The 16293-nt window shown below is 37.1% G+C and overlaps 1 protein-coding gene across 3 annotated transcripts in view; it reads left to right on the top strand.

The window, feature by feature from the left end:
* MICU1 (mitochondrial calcium uptake 1) overlaps positions 1-16293 on the top strand; it is a 202499-nt gene that overhangs the window by 61214 nt on the left and 124992 nt on the right. For all 3 annotated transcript variants that reach the window (XM_055081391.1, XM_024132038.3, XM_055081392.1), the window contains one exon: positions 13288-13331. In XM_055081391.1, coding sequence (XP_054937366.1) covers positions 13288-13331 — 44 coding nt within the window. Of the gene's footprint in view, positions 1-13287; positions 13332-16293 lie in introns of those variants that run through there.

Here is a 16293-nt window from a genome sequence, read left to right as displayed (position 1 = left end):
GGCTCTCTACTTTTTAAGAAGCTCAAACTGTACATCATTTATTTGTGAAAGAATGTAAGTCATTTATATTCTAGAATTTCCCACATTTTGGATTTTACTGATTGTATCTCCATGGTGTTATTTAATATGTTCCTCTATACTTTGTATTTCCGCCATGTAGAAAATATGTAGAAAGCAGCTGAAAGAGAATATACCAAAATGTTAACTCTCTGAATGTTGAAATTTTGAGGTATTATTTTATTCTTCTTTGAATGTTCCTTGTTCCTTTATTTTCTAATAAACTTCACATGCATTCATTCAACAAGTATTGATCAATTACCTCTGCTATGGGTTAGACACTATTTTATGTGCAGGGCATGCAGGAATGAATAAAACAGACAAAAATTTCTTCCTTTATAGAGTATAAAATCTTTTATAATCAGAAAGAAGGTATATAAAGTTTCCATTAATTGCATTGAATTTTAGATTTTGAGCCTTTTGAATTAGTTTTAGCACCTTGTTTTGTGACATGTGGAAGGAAAGATTAAAGAAGACTTGTGTGTAAGACAGAAAAAAGGATTGCAAGATATATTCCTGGGTTTTATGATGGTAAAATATTTTGTACTTGTCAATTATTTCTAAAACCAGATGAAATCTAATATGTAACAGTAACTTTAAATAAAACTGTACTTTGCTTCCAGTGTGACAGTGAAAATGAAGCAACACTTTAGGTAATTTACTGAAGATTATCTGGTCATTTAAGGAAGTTTTTTTTTAATTTTCCCTTTGGAAATCATTATATACTCTAATTGCTTACACACATTTTGGCATTTAACTTTGTAATTTTGTTTTTTTTATTATTGAAAGACCTGTCACATGGACAGAATAGTTACTAAATGTCTAATATGCCAAGCACATTTCTGGTTTTCATAAAAAGCTAGAATAATGAATGATTGCTTTTCTTTTTATTTTTTAATTTTTAAATTTTTTTTATTTTTTGCGGTACGCGGGCCTCTTACTGTTGTGGCCTCTCCCATTGCGGAGCATGGGCACCGGACGCACAGGCTCAGCTGCCATGGCTCACGGGCCTAGCCACTCCACGGCATGTAGGATCTTCCCGGACCGGGGCACGAACCCATGTCCCCTGCAGCAGCAGGCGGACTCTCAACCACTGCACCACCAGGGAAGCCCTGCTTTTCTTTTAAGATAATAATCATGAGGGAAAATTGTAGTATATTAAAATGAGATTTAATGGAAAATTTGGCTTCATTTTTGTTTGCTCATGAACACAAATTTCCACAAATGTTGTTGTAGCAGAAGTAAAAATATGTATTATTCCAATGTGGGTTGAAATAAAGACAGGAGTGAGGCTGTAATTCAAATTGTAATTTGAATTTCTATCATCAGATGGCTGGAGTCTAACCAGTAGCTCATATTTCAACTTTGTTTTGTCATGTCTTTCACACATACCGTATCCCAGGATACCTAACAGATCTAAACTTGTAAGTTTTAGTTTTAGAACAGTTCAAAAATAATCACAAAGCCCTAAAATTAAGCAATTTTTAAATGAGTGGAGTGCTGATGAATTTCAGTAACAAGCTGGTTAAGAATAATTTTGTACTGAATACCAAAAGAATTTAGAGTAGCCATAGGTAAGTAAGAAGGATATTAAAAGGAAAAACTATATATTGTGTATGACTGGAATACATCTCATCTCCCTTTCTGTGCAATCTTAGTATCATCAAAGTCTCTGGATATAATGGATAAGGCAGTTGCTTCAAGCTCTGGGTCGTGCTGCTTGTACTAACAAGTTTTGCATAGCTAGCCAATGACTTGGAGAAGCAGCAGCATGGGGAGAATTTTTAAAGTACTATATAGAAAAACTTGAGCTTTTGTCAGAGCAAAGCATACTTGAGCTTTCGTCAGAGCAAAGAGGATCTGTTTTCTTTCCACCATATCCCACTGGCTGACCTATTCATCTTGGTCTGATTTTGTCTCATGGAAGACGAAAAGGATGTGAAAAGGGGAAACACAGATCATACTGTGATTTACTTGTCCTGGACTCCATATTCTCTGTAGGATAAGAGTCATGCCCTTAGTGATACTCTTACTAGAGCACTTTTAGTTTGAGACACATAATTTTACACTCGATTATATTCAGTGGTTTTGGTTCAAGGTGGTGTTGTAGGAGGATCCTGAACTCACCTCCTCCCACAGACACACCAAATCTACAACTCCTACACATCAGGCAAATGAGAAAAAACCCACACCGAAACAGATAGAAGAGGCTGAGACACAGTTTCACCATAAACTCTACCCCTGTTACAGTAACCAGTGGTCAGGAGGGAACTCACAGACCTGAGCTTCTACCTGAGGAGCAGGAGGTTTGAACCTCAATCTGGCATGCCAGCTTTTGAGACCTACACCTGAGAGGTGAGCCCCCAGAGCATCTAGGTTTGAAAGCCAAAGAGGCTTGCATCTACAAGACCCACAAGGCTATAGTAAACTGGGGAGCATTTCTTAGAGTGCTCATGCCCGGCTGCCCCACAGGGCCCAGTGCAAAGGCAGCTGAGTGAAAAGTGCGCAGTCTTTCTGTGAAAGAGACCTATTTGCTTATCTTAAAGCATTGGCCTGAGGGGCAGACATCTAATTTAACACATATCTAGGGGCCTACTGAAATATTCTCCAAAGACAGGCTGGTGGGCTCTGTATCAGAAAAACCATTCTTAACTGGCTACCACCACCAGGGCACAGCACAGAGAAGCAGACTGAAACACACCTCCAGTGTTTCTGTGAAAGAGGCCCATTTGCTTGCCTTGAGCCTTTGACCTAAGGGGCAGGCTTCTGGTTTAAAACACATCTGAATGCCTGCTGAAATACTCTCCAAAGACTGCAGAGGCCAGTGGGAGCCATCTTTGCGTATCTTTCTGCCTTGCTTGAGGTCACTGGTATCTCCCAGAAGGGAATTTGTGTACATGTCTGGTGTACTGACTTTTGCAGCTGGCGCTCAGGACACATCCCTTGATCACTTGGCTCTGGTGGCCACTGGGGCTTACGTTCTCAGGTCCCATAGGACTGTAACAAAAGGAGAAACAATTCTTAACTGGCTATCCCATTCCCAGGGCACAGCACAGATAACCAGCATGAAATATACCCCAGTTGTTCTGTAAAAGAGGCTTATTAACTTATCTTTATAGCTGTGGCCTGAGGGGCAGACTTCTAATTAAACACATATCTATGGGCTGACTACAATCCTCTCCAGAGACTGGGGAGGCCAGTGAGCATCATTTTTGTGCCCTCCCTTTGCCCTGACCCAGGTTGCTGGTATCTATGAAAAGGAGCTTGTGTACATGTCTGGCTCCCCAGCTTTTGTGGCTGCCACCCAGAGGACACATCCCTTGATAGCTTGGCTCTGGTGACCAGTGAGGCTTGTGTTCATGGATTCGATAGGTGGTAACAAACAAAGTAACAGTTTTTAACTGACTATCACCCCAGGGCTCAGTGTAGAGGAATCAAACAAACACTCATCTCCCAGCTTTCTCCTGAAAGAAGTTTATTTGCATACTTTAAAAACTGTTGCCTGAGGGTCTGGCTTCCAGTGAGCCTGAATCTAAGTGCTGACTGAGATTCTCCCCTTTGGGACACTGATGGCTCTTGGCACTACTGGGAGCCTCTAAGAGTAAAGTAGGAGCCTCAACTACTGGGAACCTCCAAGAATAAAGTAGACTGCTTGGACAATCACAGAGGCTTGAGGGACAACCAAGAGCTAGGGCAGGGTTGAATGATAAGGTTCAGCTTCCCCACGAGGCCGCTCCTTCAAGACTGGGAGAGGTGGCTGTTTTATCTAATGCATAGAAACCAACTTAGTTACAAAAAGTGAAGAAATAGAGGAATATGTTCCAAACAAAAGAACGAGATAAAACCTCAAAAAAAGACCTTAATGAAATTGAGATAAGTGACTTACTTGATAAAGAGTTCAAAATAATGGTTATAAAAATGCTTAGCAAGCTCACAGGAACAATGCACGAATAAAGTGAGAATTTCAACAGAGAGAAAATACATGAAAGTACCAAATAGAAGCCACAGAATGGAAAAACAATAACTGAACTGAAAAATACAGTAGAGAGATTCAATAGCATACTAGATGAAGTGAAAGAAAGGATCAGTGAACTTGAGGACAGTGGAACTTATCCAGTCAGAGCAGCAAAAAGAAAAAAAGAATGAAAAAGAGTGAAGATAGCTTAAGGGACTTATGGGAAAACATCAACAGACCAACAGTCACCTTATGGGGGTTCCAGAAGGAGAAAAGAGAAAGGGGCAGAAAACTTACTTGAAGAAATAATGTCTGAAAACTTCCCTAACCTGGGGAAGGAAACAGATGTCCAGATCCAGGAGCCCAGGAAATTCCAAAAAAGATGAACCCAAAGAGACCCACACCAAGACACATAATTAAAGTGTTAAAAGTTAAAGACAAGGAGAGACTCCTTGCAAGCAAGAAGAGACAAACAACTTGTTACATACAAAGGAACCCCTATAAGACTATCAGCAGATTTTTCAGCAGAAACTTTGTAAGCCAGAGGGAATGGCATGGTATGTTCAAAGTACTGAAAGAAAAAAATGCCAGCCAAGAATACTTTACCCAGCAAAGTTGCCCTTCAGAATTGAAGGAGAGAGAGTTTTCCAGACAAGCAAAAGCTAAAGGAATTTTTCATCACTAGACTGGCCTTACAAGAAGTGTGAAAGGGACTTCTTTAAGCTGAAATGAAAGGGCACTATTAAGTAACAAGAAACATATGAAAGTATATACAATGAATGTATTTTTGAAACATTTTTGTTCTAATGTTTTCACCCCAACAAGGTAAGTTCCTTCCCTACAAGAACCTTGTCTTCTATTTTTATTTTATTAAAAAAATTTTTTTAATTGGAGTAAAATTACTTTACAATGTTGTGTTACTTTCTGCTGTACAATGAAGTGAATCACCTATATGTATACCTATATCCCCTCCCACTTGGACCTCCCTCCAAACCCCCCCTCCATCCCACCCATCTAGGTTGTCACAGAGCACCGAGCTGCGCTCCCTGTGCTATACAGCAGGTTCCCACTAGCTGTCTATTTTACACATGGTAGTGTATTTATGTCAAACCTAATTTCCCAATTCGTCCCATCCTCCCCTTCCCACCCTGTGTCTACATGTCTGTTCTCTACGTCTGCGTCTCTATTCCTGCCCTACAAATAGGTTCATCTATACCATTTTATTCCACATATATAAGTTAATACACGATATTTGTTTTTCTCTTTCTGGCTTACTTCAGTCTCTATGACAGACTCTAGGTCCATCCACATCTCTACAGATGACCCAATTTTGTTCCTTTTATGGCTGAGTAGTATTCCATTGTATATATGTACCACATCTTCTTTATCCACTCATCTATCGTTGGACATTTAGGTTATTTCTGTGTCTTGGCTATTGTAAATAGTGCTGCAGTGAACATTGGGGTGCATGTATCCTTTATTTTAATTTCCTGCAGTGATGCTGAGTATAGAGCAGGTGTTGGTCAGCTACAATGCACTTCCCTGTTTCTGAGTGGCCCATGAGCAGAGGATATTTTTTATATTAAAAAAAATAAATCACATGAGGAATATTTTGTGCTGCCTGAAAATTACATGAAACTCAAATTTCAGTGTTCATAAAAAGAGTTTTATTGGAACACAAGCACACTCATTCATTATGTATTGTCCATGGCAGCTTTTGTACTATGATAGCAGAGTTGAGGAGTTCCAGTAGAGACTATAAGTGGCCCACAAAGCCTAAAATATTTACTATCTGGCCTTTTACAGAAAAATATTTGCTGACTTCTTGTGGAATAATAAGAAACAAGTGTTTCTTATAGTAAGAAATAAGGGTCTCTGCCCCTGGTTCCTGACATCACTGTCCTTAATTTGGTGTTTATCATTCTTATTTATTTATTTATTTATTTTTATTTTTGGCTGCATTGGGTCTTCGTTGCTCCATGCGGGCTTTCTCTAGTTGCAGCAAGTGGGGGCTACTTTTCATTGTGGTGCTCAGGCTTCTCTTGTTGCGGAGCATGGGCCCTAGGCACACGGGCTTCAGTAGTTGTGGCACGGGGGCTTCAGTAGTTGTGGCTCGTGGGCTCTAGAGCGCAGGCTCAGTAGTTGTGGTGCACGGGCTTAGTTGCTCCCTGGCATGTGGGATCTTCCTGGACCAGGGCTCGAACCCATGTCCCCTGCATTGGCAGGTGGATTCTTAATCACTGTGCCACCAGGGGAGTCCCTGGTGTTTATCATTCTTGATGAAGACTATAACATTCACGTATATCCATTGTCCTTCCCTAGGGAATGATTGTATTCATCTCCTAGCATTGAGTTTGGACCTAACCATGTGATTTCCTCTGACCAATGAAATGTGAGCAGAAACTATATACATTATGTTCAAGCAAAAGCTTTAATAGTCAGTTTGTGGTTTGCTGTGTTCTCTTTTACTTCTGCCATGTTCCACATAGAGGTTGCTGCCCTGTCAGCCTGGATCCCAGATTCAATACTATGTGAAGCAGAGCTGTAGCCAGTATGATAGATAGGTAGCATGAGCACTATATAAAACCTTCCTTGTTGTAAGCCACTGAGATTTTAAAGTTGTTACTGTAGCATAACTTAGCCTTTTCGAGCTGCTACATTTCACATGCTTTTTTAATATGTTAAATATTATGTTTATATGGGTGTGTTTGTTGACACAGGTAGCTGTTGTTCTCTTATTTTCACTGCTATATAGTTGTGTATATCAGTTGTTTAAACTTGTATAAATATGCCAGTATTTAATTTACCCATGTTCATGTAGATGAACATTTCCAGTTTTGTTAGTCAGCTATTGCTGTATAACAAACAGCCATATAAAATGTCAGTGGCTTAAAACACAAGCATTTATTTACCTCATGCATCTGCAGGTCACAAAGGGTGTGCTCTGTTGATCTCAGCTGGCCTTGCTTAGATAGGCTAGGGGCTGGCTATTCTAGGCTAGGTCATCTCTGCTTGATGGTTTTGTCAGATTTGTTAGTTCTGTATGTTTCTCATCCTTTTTAAACCAAAGGGCTATCTGGGATATTATCCTCTCATACTGTTGGCAGAGATGCAAGAAAGCAAGCCAATGTCAGAAGTCCATTTTAAGGATCTAGTCATGTCATAATTGCCAGTATCCCATTAGCCAAAGCCAATCACATGGCTAAGCCCAAAGTTAAGGGACTTTCCACAGAGGTCAAGGAGGAGGAAGTGAAGATTTGACAACAAAAATCTAATATGCCAGTGTTTTTTCTGTTGTAAACCATACTGAAGTGAACATTCTTCTCTATGTCTCCTGGTGCATATTTACAAAAAGTTATTTTCAACATGTATACCTGGAATTTGGACTTGCTGGCCCATAGGATACCCTCTTCAAATTTGCTAAACATTGCCAAGTTGATTCCCAGAGTGGATAAAATAATTTATATTTTCTCCAAGAATGTATGAGTTTCCTCTTTTGCATTCCTGCCAAGACATGGTATTATCAGACTTAAATTTTTAGCAATCTGATGGAAATTATTGTATCTGGTTTTGTTTTGCATTTCATTAGTAACTAGTAAGGCTTATCTCCAAATGTTTATTGGCTGTTCACATTGCCATGTGTATGAATTGCCTATTTATCTTCTCTACTCACTCTTCTATTTGATTAGTAAAAGTATTATGTGTATTCTCTATTGGAGTCTGCCATATATATTGCAGATATTTATTCCTAGTCTGTGGCCCATCTTTTTTTTTTTTTTTTTTTTTGCGGTACGCGGGCCTCTAACTGTTGTGGCCTTCTCCCGTTATGGAGCACAGGCTCCGGACGCACAGGCTCAGCGGCCATGGCTCACGGGCCCAGCCGCTCCGCGGCATGTGGGATCTTCCCGGACCAGGGCACAGTCCCGTGTCCCTTGCATTGGCAGGCGGACTCTCAACCACTGCGCCACCAGGGAAGCCCAGTGGCCCATCTTTTTATTTTGTTTCTGATAATTTTTAATATACAAAAGCTGTCAATATTCTCAAACATACCATTCTTCTCTTTGGTTGTTTGTACTGTCTGTTTCTTTTTACTGATTTATTAAGGTATAATTAACATAGAATATCAGCATATATTTAAAGTGTCTGATGAGTTTTGATATATTAATTGCATGTATATGCTAGTGAAACCATAAGCAGAATCAATATAATGAACGTATTCATCACCCTCTAGAATGTTTTCATACCCATTTGTAATCCTGCCTTCCCACTTTTTCCCAGGCAAGTCCCAGGAAGCCCATCTTTCTGTCTTCCATATCCTTACTGATTATCTGTTTCCTTTCTCTGTCAATTATTGAGAGAAGGGTGTCGATCTCTGACTTTATTTGTGGATTTGTCTATTTATCTTTTCCATTCTATCAGTTTTTGCTTCAAATATTTTGAAACTCTTATTAGGTGAATACACGCTTAGGATTATTCTAGCTTCATGGTGAATTGACCCTCTTATCATTATATAATTGACCCTCTTTATCCTTGCTAATATTTTTTTTGCTCTAAAGTCCACATAGTCTGATATTTATGTAGCGACTCAGTCTTTCTTTTGATTCATTTTTCATGATATATCTTTTTCCATTGTGTTACTTTTTACCTATATCATTGTGTTTAAAATGGGTTTCTTATGGACAACATATATTTGGATCATGTTTTTTATCCAATATGACAGTTTCTACCTTTTAATTAATGTGTTTAGATGATTTATATTTAATGTAACTGTTGATATGTTTAAATTTAGGTCTGCCATTTTATTATTTGTTTTCCCTTTTTTATGTTCCTCTTTTACCCCTTCCCTGCCTTCTTTTCAGATTATTTGAAGATTTTTTAATGTTTCATTTTAATTGATTTTGGCAGGGGGGTTTGACAATATTTCTTTGTGTATCTTTAATTTAATGGTTGCTATTGGGATTATAATATACATAGTTAACTTTTCATAGGTTGCTGAGAATTTATAATTTTACTACTTCAAGTGGAATATAGATATCTAACCACTATAAAGATTTCTCCCCAGTTTATGGTGTAGTGTCATATGTATTACATCTACATATGTTGAAAACTCTGCCAGACATTGTTTTAAGTTTTTATTTCAACCATCAAAATAGTCTGTTATATATATATCTACATATTAGCTACTTCTGTTGCTCTTTATTTATTCCTTAAGTTCCATACTTTCCTCTGGTATCATTTTCTTCCCCCTTGAAGGATAGAACATCTGTTAGAGCAGTTCGATGGTGATGAATTCTCTACGTTTTCCTTCATCTGAGAACGTTTTTATTTTGTCTTCATTCTTGAAGAATATTTTCACTAAATAAAGAATTCTGGGTTGAAGTTCTTTTCTTTCAGCACTTTAAACTGGCTGCTTCAAAGATTTTTTTCTTTGTCTTTGGTTTCCAGCAGTTTGATTAAAAAAAAAATTTATCTCTCATACCTGATGAACTGGAACTGTACTTTTGCTGACTTACATAAGCTGAAAATATAATTATTTTAATAAAATTTTAGGATATTCTTTGGGTACATTTTTTTAGGATAAATTCTAGTATTAAACTGAAAAAATGAATCTCTAAATTTTTGAGAGATAGCTGGGACTTCTTAAGTAAAATTGTATGGAGTTTCCATTTACTTAAGCTCTAATTTATATATATCAAAATGACATATTTGATTGTTTCACTTGTGTCTTTTGGCAAAATGAGTAGCTATCATCTTTAAAATAAGCCTCCTTTTAGATATTCACTCTGAAGCTTAAACTGAGACTATTCTTATAGTATTTCTGCATGTTTACATTATTTTTGCCATGGATTCAAAAAGACAGGCAACTGCCACCATTTAAAAAGATTGTTAGACTTAAAATCAGAAACAATCGTTTAATCCTTTTGAGCATCAGCTTTCTCATTAATGAAAAGAGGGAGATAGTGTTAGCATTAAATGACTGTGAGAGTTCTTTGAAGAGAAGTCTGAGATTCATAGAAAGCACCCTAGGGAAAACAGCATAACATCCAGTGTTTCTAAGCTGGGACCCAAAGAATGAGGGTGGAGAAATGGAAGGATAGTCATTTGATTATATTTTCAAACTACACATGCTGTGTTTTTTCCTTTCTTTCTCCCCCCACCCCCCGCCAATAATTTGGCCTATTAGAATCTCAAGAGGAGTAGTGAGTAAGGATAGCATGAATTCTTTCATCCATCCACATTTTCCATACTCCATCCCCAACCATGTTAAGAATTGATCTAATCCAACCATCTGCTTCATTTGACAGGTAAAGAAATCTAAATATAACAAGATGAAATAATCATTTTTTCCAACTTGAAATTATGAATCTCTTGGCCTACTTTATATCTGTATTTGCTTCTATTTATTTATTTAGGCTGCTCCGGGTCTTCCTTGTGGCATGCGGGCTCTAGAGTACACGAGCTCAGTAGTTGCAGCACACAGGCTTAGTTGTGGTATGTGGTATCTTAGTTCCCCAACCAGGAATCGAACCTTGGCCTCCTGCATTGGGAGCATGGAGTCTTAACCACTGGACCACCAGGGAAGTCCCTGTATTTGCTTTTAAATGAAGGAATTCTCCCTACATGCCAGGCTGTCCTTACATGCCCCTCCTTTATTTGGCAGATGCATATGGTAAAATATTTTCCAAACTATAGTGAAGAGCACTTAATGAAAAACACAGATCTGTTCCAATTTCTCCACCCTCCCAGTTATGTCACAGAAGTAATCACTTTAATATGTTTTAATTTTTGAATTCTTTTGGATATTACGATAATAACTTATAATGTAGCTAGTCTGAACTGAGATGTGCTATAATTGTAAAATACACACCAGATTTTGAAACCTTAGTATAAAAAATAATGTGAAATATCTCAATAAGTTTTATATTGATTACATGTTGAAATGATGCTATTTTGGATATATTCATTTAAATAAAATATATTATTAAAATTAATTTTACCTGTTTCTATTTGCTTTCTTTTTTTTAAACATCTTTATTAGAGTATAATTGCTTTACAATGGTGTGTCAGTTTCTGCTTTATAACAAAGTGAATCAGTTATACATTCTATTTGCTTTCTTAAAGGTGGCTGTTAGAAATTTTTTTTTTTAATAAATTTATTTATTTTATTTATTTATTTTTGGCTGTGTTAGGTCTTCGTTGCGGAGATGGGCTTTCTCTAGTTGCGGCAAGTGGGTGCTACTACTCTTCATTGAAGTGAGCGGGCTTCTCATTGTGGTGGCTTCTCTCGTTGTGGAGCACGGGCTCTAGGCACATGGGCTTCAGTAGTTGCGTCACGTGGGCTCAGTAGTTGTGGCTCACGGGCTCTAGAGCGCAGACTCAGTAGTTGTGGCACACAGACTTAGTTGCTCCGCGGCATGTGGGATCTTCCCAGACTAGGGATCGAACCTGTGTCCCCTGCATTGGCAGGCAGATTCTCAACCACTGCACCACCAGGGAAGCCCCTAGACAATTTTTAATTATACATGTGGCTTACATTTATTGCTCACATTATATTTCTGTTGGACAGTGTTGCTCTAATTAGTAAGCATATATTTCCCTTAGTTGATGTACCAAGTTTTACTCATGAGATATCTGATCCTAGACTAATTCTCATTCCTTTTTAAAGGACTAGGAAGGTTTTTTTCTGGGAACTCTGAGGATTTTCTTGTTCTTGGTATTCTAAAATTTTACAAGCATACAGCTGGATTACAAGCAGGTTTTGTTCATTTTGCTTAAATAAGTTCTTTTCATTTGTGTCACTCTTCAGCTCTGAGAAATTTTCTGGTAATACTTTTTGGATTATTTCTTATCTATTTCTGAATGAGAAAAGGTCTTGTATGACATAAGATCTTGTATTGAGTCTCTGTTTCTCTATAATTCTCTCTTCTATTTTCTGTTTTCCATCCTGTTGTCTTTTTGGCAGTGGTCCTGAGAGATGACCTTTTCCTAATCTTTTGACAGTATATTAAGAAATAGGGGGGAGATAGGCAATCATAATTTTAATTGTCTACAACTCTTTCTTGTTTTCTGTTCTCTTATCATAGAAGCATGTTCTACCTTTATGACTGGTATCTTCTTGAGTATCTATGAGGTTTTAAATTAGATTTGTTTTTAAATTTTCCTCTTTCCTGACTTATCTCTTTCTTTTTCAGTCAGTGGTTCATTTTGTTCAGGGCAGGCTTCTAGAAGGTGAAGCATATTTTAGATAAGGAACGTGTGTAACCAAATGTGTAGAAGCAGAAATGCAAAAAGCTTCCTTTGGGAGCAGTGATAATCCTATCATTGTAATACTGTGGGCATAATGAGGTAAGGGTCTGAACTGGCATGAATAAAGTGAGAACTGAAAGAAAAGAACTGAGTAATTATGCAAGAAAAATAAGTGTAATTGGGAACTGATTTCTCCACTCTAAAAACTCCCACACCACCCTCTTATTGAACTCATTGTATCCTTCCTTGTAATATTATTATATGTATATGTCTTCCCAAGGTTAAATTTATTATTTAACCCACCTTTATTTTTTATTTATTTATTTATTTTATTATTTATCTGGCTGTGCCAGGTCTTAGTTGTAGCACGCAGGATCTTCGTTGCGGCATGTGGGATCTTTACTTGCAGCATGCAGGATCTTTAGTTGTGGAATGTGGGATCTAGTTCCCTAACCAGGGATCAAACCCTTGCCCCTTGCATTGGGGGCACAGTGTCTTAGCCAGAGTCTTAGCCACTGGACCACCAGGGAAGTCCCTTAACCCACCTTTAAAAAGTAGTATTAAGATGGTCTATTTATCTGTTTAGGTGTGTTGCAAAATGTCTTCTGATATTAAAGTCTTCTCTCTTTAACTTTATACAAAAAATTATTATGCATTCAGATTAAACTAATATCCCTCACCTTATTTAGAGGTAATATATGTCATTTTGATGTAATGAAAAAGAGCATCACCTTGGGAAGTGTCCAGGGTTCTAGTTTGGCTCTACTGTTGAATAGGTTTGCACATGAACTTTTACCCTCTTTATCTCAGAGCTTCATATTCTCATATATAAAATAAAAGGTTGGTGTCTTTTAGCACCGACACTTTGTGGGACAAAATTTTCATTTCTATGGACTTTGAATAATGTTGTGGCTAAACCATCTAGTACATTTAATTGAATGATTGGAAACAAAACTGAGAGCTGTCATTTCATATGTTTCACCTGAGTTATAATCAGTGACTAAGTATTGTTCTTTTCTCTTTTACAGACTTGGGTCTGGATCAATATACAATAAAACGCTTTGATGGAAAGGTGAGTGAACTATGATACAGCGTATATATCCTGTTGTTTACTAAGAAGATTTTCAAGTTCCTCTAGAATTATTTGTGAGAAATTTCTGAATACCTGTTTGTCTTATCAAAAAAGCTTGTTGCTTAGGTTGGGAGGCCTGTAAGTGCCTTCAAATGCGTCTACAGAAAAAAATCAAGCAGAAGGCTCTTCTGTGTTTTTCCGTATAGGGTAATACTGATGGGTTACCCGCTGTATATATTAAGGGCTAATTCAGTGTATGTTGACATTTGAATTTTAATTCAATAGCCATTATAAAGGTTAACAAGCCCCCCAATATTACATTTACATTTCTTATAAAAACACCTATCTGATTTGACCTTCTTTAGGCTTTGATAGTATATAGCAATAATCCTAACTAGAAAATTACAGAAGTCCTTACAGCTGTATAACAATTATGAAGAGCACCCCAAATTGCATCTAAATTTGCATTATACTTACTTTCAATTCTTTATTTTATGCCTGAATAAATCATATAATAAATCATTTCGTATAGAATATAAAGCTTTCAATTTTATTATCTCAAAACAGTCAGTTAAACATGTTTTCCCCTTTCAGGCTAAATTCTCCAAAAAGAAAAAGAAAATATTACACAGGGTGAGAAAGAAAAGTAAAAGGTTAATTTTAAAGAGGAGGAAGAAAGCTCAGAAGGAAGAAGAGCAAGTCAGGGATGGCTCTACAAAGCTTAAAGAGAAGGAAATCAGAAGGAAAATCATGAAGTGGCTGGAAAAGGCAGGATTACAAACAAGGGTCTAGGTGGGTAGAAGTCAGGGTTAGTAGAAACTGATCTTGCAGGAATGTGTCAACCCTGCATCCTTATGTAAAACTACATGTACTGGTAAGGTGAAGATATAAGTGCTAAGGTCTTTTGCACAAGTAGAAGGAATGAGTGGCTGCCTTAAGAGCTGAGAGATCTCAGCCAAGGCTTCCAGCCTAAAAATTACCTTTTCTATTCAGGTGGCACCGTGCCTCCATCTGTGGGTATCCTCTTTTTAAAGTCACATATTCTAAAAGAAAGCATGAACAAAAAGAAAGGGCATTTAGATGTTAGGAGACCCAGGCTCAGAGTCCTGGCTCTGCTTTGGGGCAGACCAATCTTCTCTCTGATCCTTGGTGTCTCTGCTTTATGTATGATAAAATAACCTTATCCATGTGAGGGGTTACTGCAGACATTGATGTCAGGGTCTGATTTCAGAGTCTTTGGCAGGTTAGGTCCCTGTCTTATCTGTCTTTATGTCACTCAGAGTCCAGAGCATGCCTGGCACGTAAGAGGTAATCAATAAATGTTTGATGACTTGGAAAAAAATCAGTTAATTAATCACATATTTATTGGAGGTATGACTCATTATGCCACTAATATCTTATTGCAAAATAAATTTTACAGATCACTTTTTTTTTTTTTTTGGCTACTGAAGGAATCCAGAGTAGCATGAGAATTCAGTCCTCTCTCATAAACCTGAAAACATGTAAAGAAGTTGAATATGTGCAAGTTGAACAGCAACTTTACATGTTAAAACGGGAGTTTCCGTTCCTAGAGAGCTCCCGAATATAGAAGTCCTAATGGCAACTCATGTTTCATATGTGCTGTTTAATTTTTTCCTGTTTTGGCCAGTACCTGTCCACTTGATGCTAAAAATTTGCAACTTTTGGCATGACTGATGAGCTCCACGTTTGTTTCAGTTGTATTAAATTTATGAGCTCTACATTTCTTATCATTTGTGCCATTTGCATTTTTTTTTGATTTCCACTCATTTTTATAAAATCGCAAGAGTAAAATGCAGTAAAACATTAAAGTATTTGTGTACCCATCTTGCTATGGAAACAAAAATGGCAGTGCTTCTATGTTTGGAAGGCAATCTTAGCAGATTATAGTTGCAAGTGTTTATGCACTGAAGCATAAAATTCTGAAATCAGAGTAGGAAAGGCAAGATTTAAGTACATTAATGTATAATCTTTGAAAGTGTGACCTACATGAAAGTCAGGCATATGAAAGTTGACTTCTCCAGGGGAACGGGTTCTGAAAGCAAATAGAGGAATGGGATACTTACATAAGGAGGTATAAAACTGAGCCAGTGACCCTGAGCCAGATAGCTTGTTCCCCTAGCAGAGTGCACAGATTTCCCTTTCATCCATGTTGTAATATGCATGTTTAATTCCTTTGCCAGGTTCTTCATTTAAGTCCTGTATTAATTTCTATCAAATATATTATTAAGGTTTTGTTTTGGAGTGAACGTTATGTTTCCTAAATAGGATTCTTAAACTTAGTTCACCTCTAGTTTATATCTTTATGAATTGCCTTTTATTTCATATGAAGTCTAAGAAAGTAGTTTTCTATACTGTTTTTAAATCTTATTTAATGAAGAGTGCAAATTTCATTCAGTGTTTAATCAGTTTAGTAGTTTTTCCAGGGATTTTTGCCATGCATCAAGTTCTTCACTCGATAATTATAAGAATCAATGCTTATTCAACTGTCGCTCTTAATTATTTTCCTTTGGATCTTCATGACTCTTGTTTTCTCAATCAGAAAATCTCAATTCTTGAGTAGCAGTTTCCAGGGTATATAACTCCTAAGATAATAGCCTGTTGAAAAAACAGATGTACATGGTAATTATAGTAAATTTCATGCATGATGATTTGAAATTAGTAGAAAGTTAACACCCTTGAGGAATTTCCTTTCAAACTTACTTTGATTTTTTTAATGGATAATTTTCTTTCTCTCTTGCTCTCTTTTTTTTTTAACTTGGAAGATGAACTAGTTATAAATTTCTAGAGAAATATTTATTCTCATCCTCTTATTCCCCCATTGTTTTAACACAATTTCAGCACACCATTTAATTAAGTCCATCATTTGACCAGTAAGAAATACTAGCTTATTTTATTGCCTTCTAGTTGAATTGCACTTTAGTGCTTTTGTCATTGAAAGCAA

Source organism: Physeter macrocephalus, chromosome 20, assembly GCF_002837175.3.
Source record: "Physeter macrocephalus isolate SW-GA chromosome 20, ASM283717v5, whole genome shotgun sequence".
Classification (NCBI taxonomy): domain Eukaryota; kingdom Metazoa; phylum Chordata; class Mammalia; order Artiodactyla; family Physeteridae; genus Physeter; species Physeter macrocephalus.
This window is presented reverse-complemented; position numbering and strand designations above follow the sequence as displayed.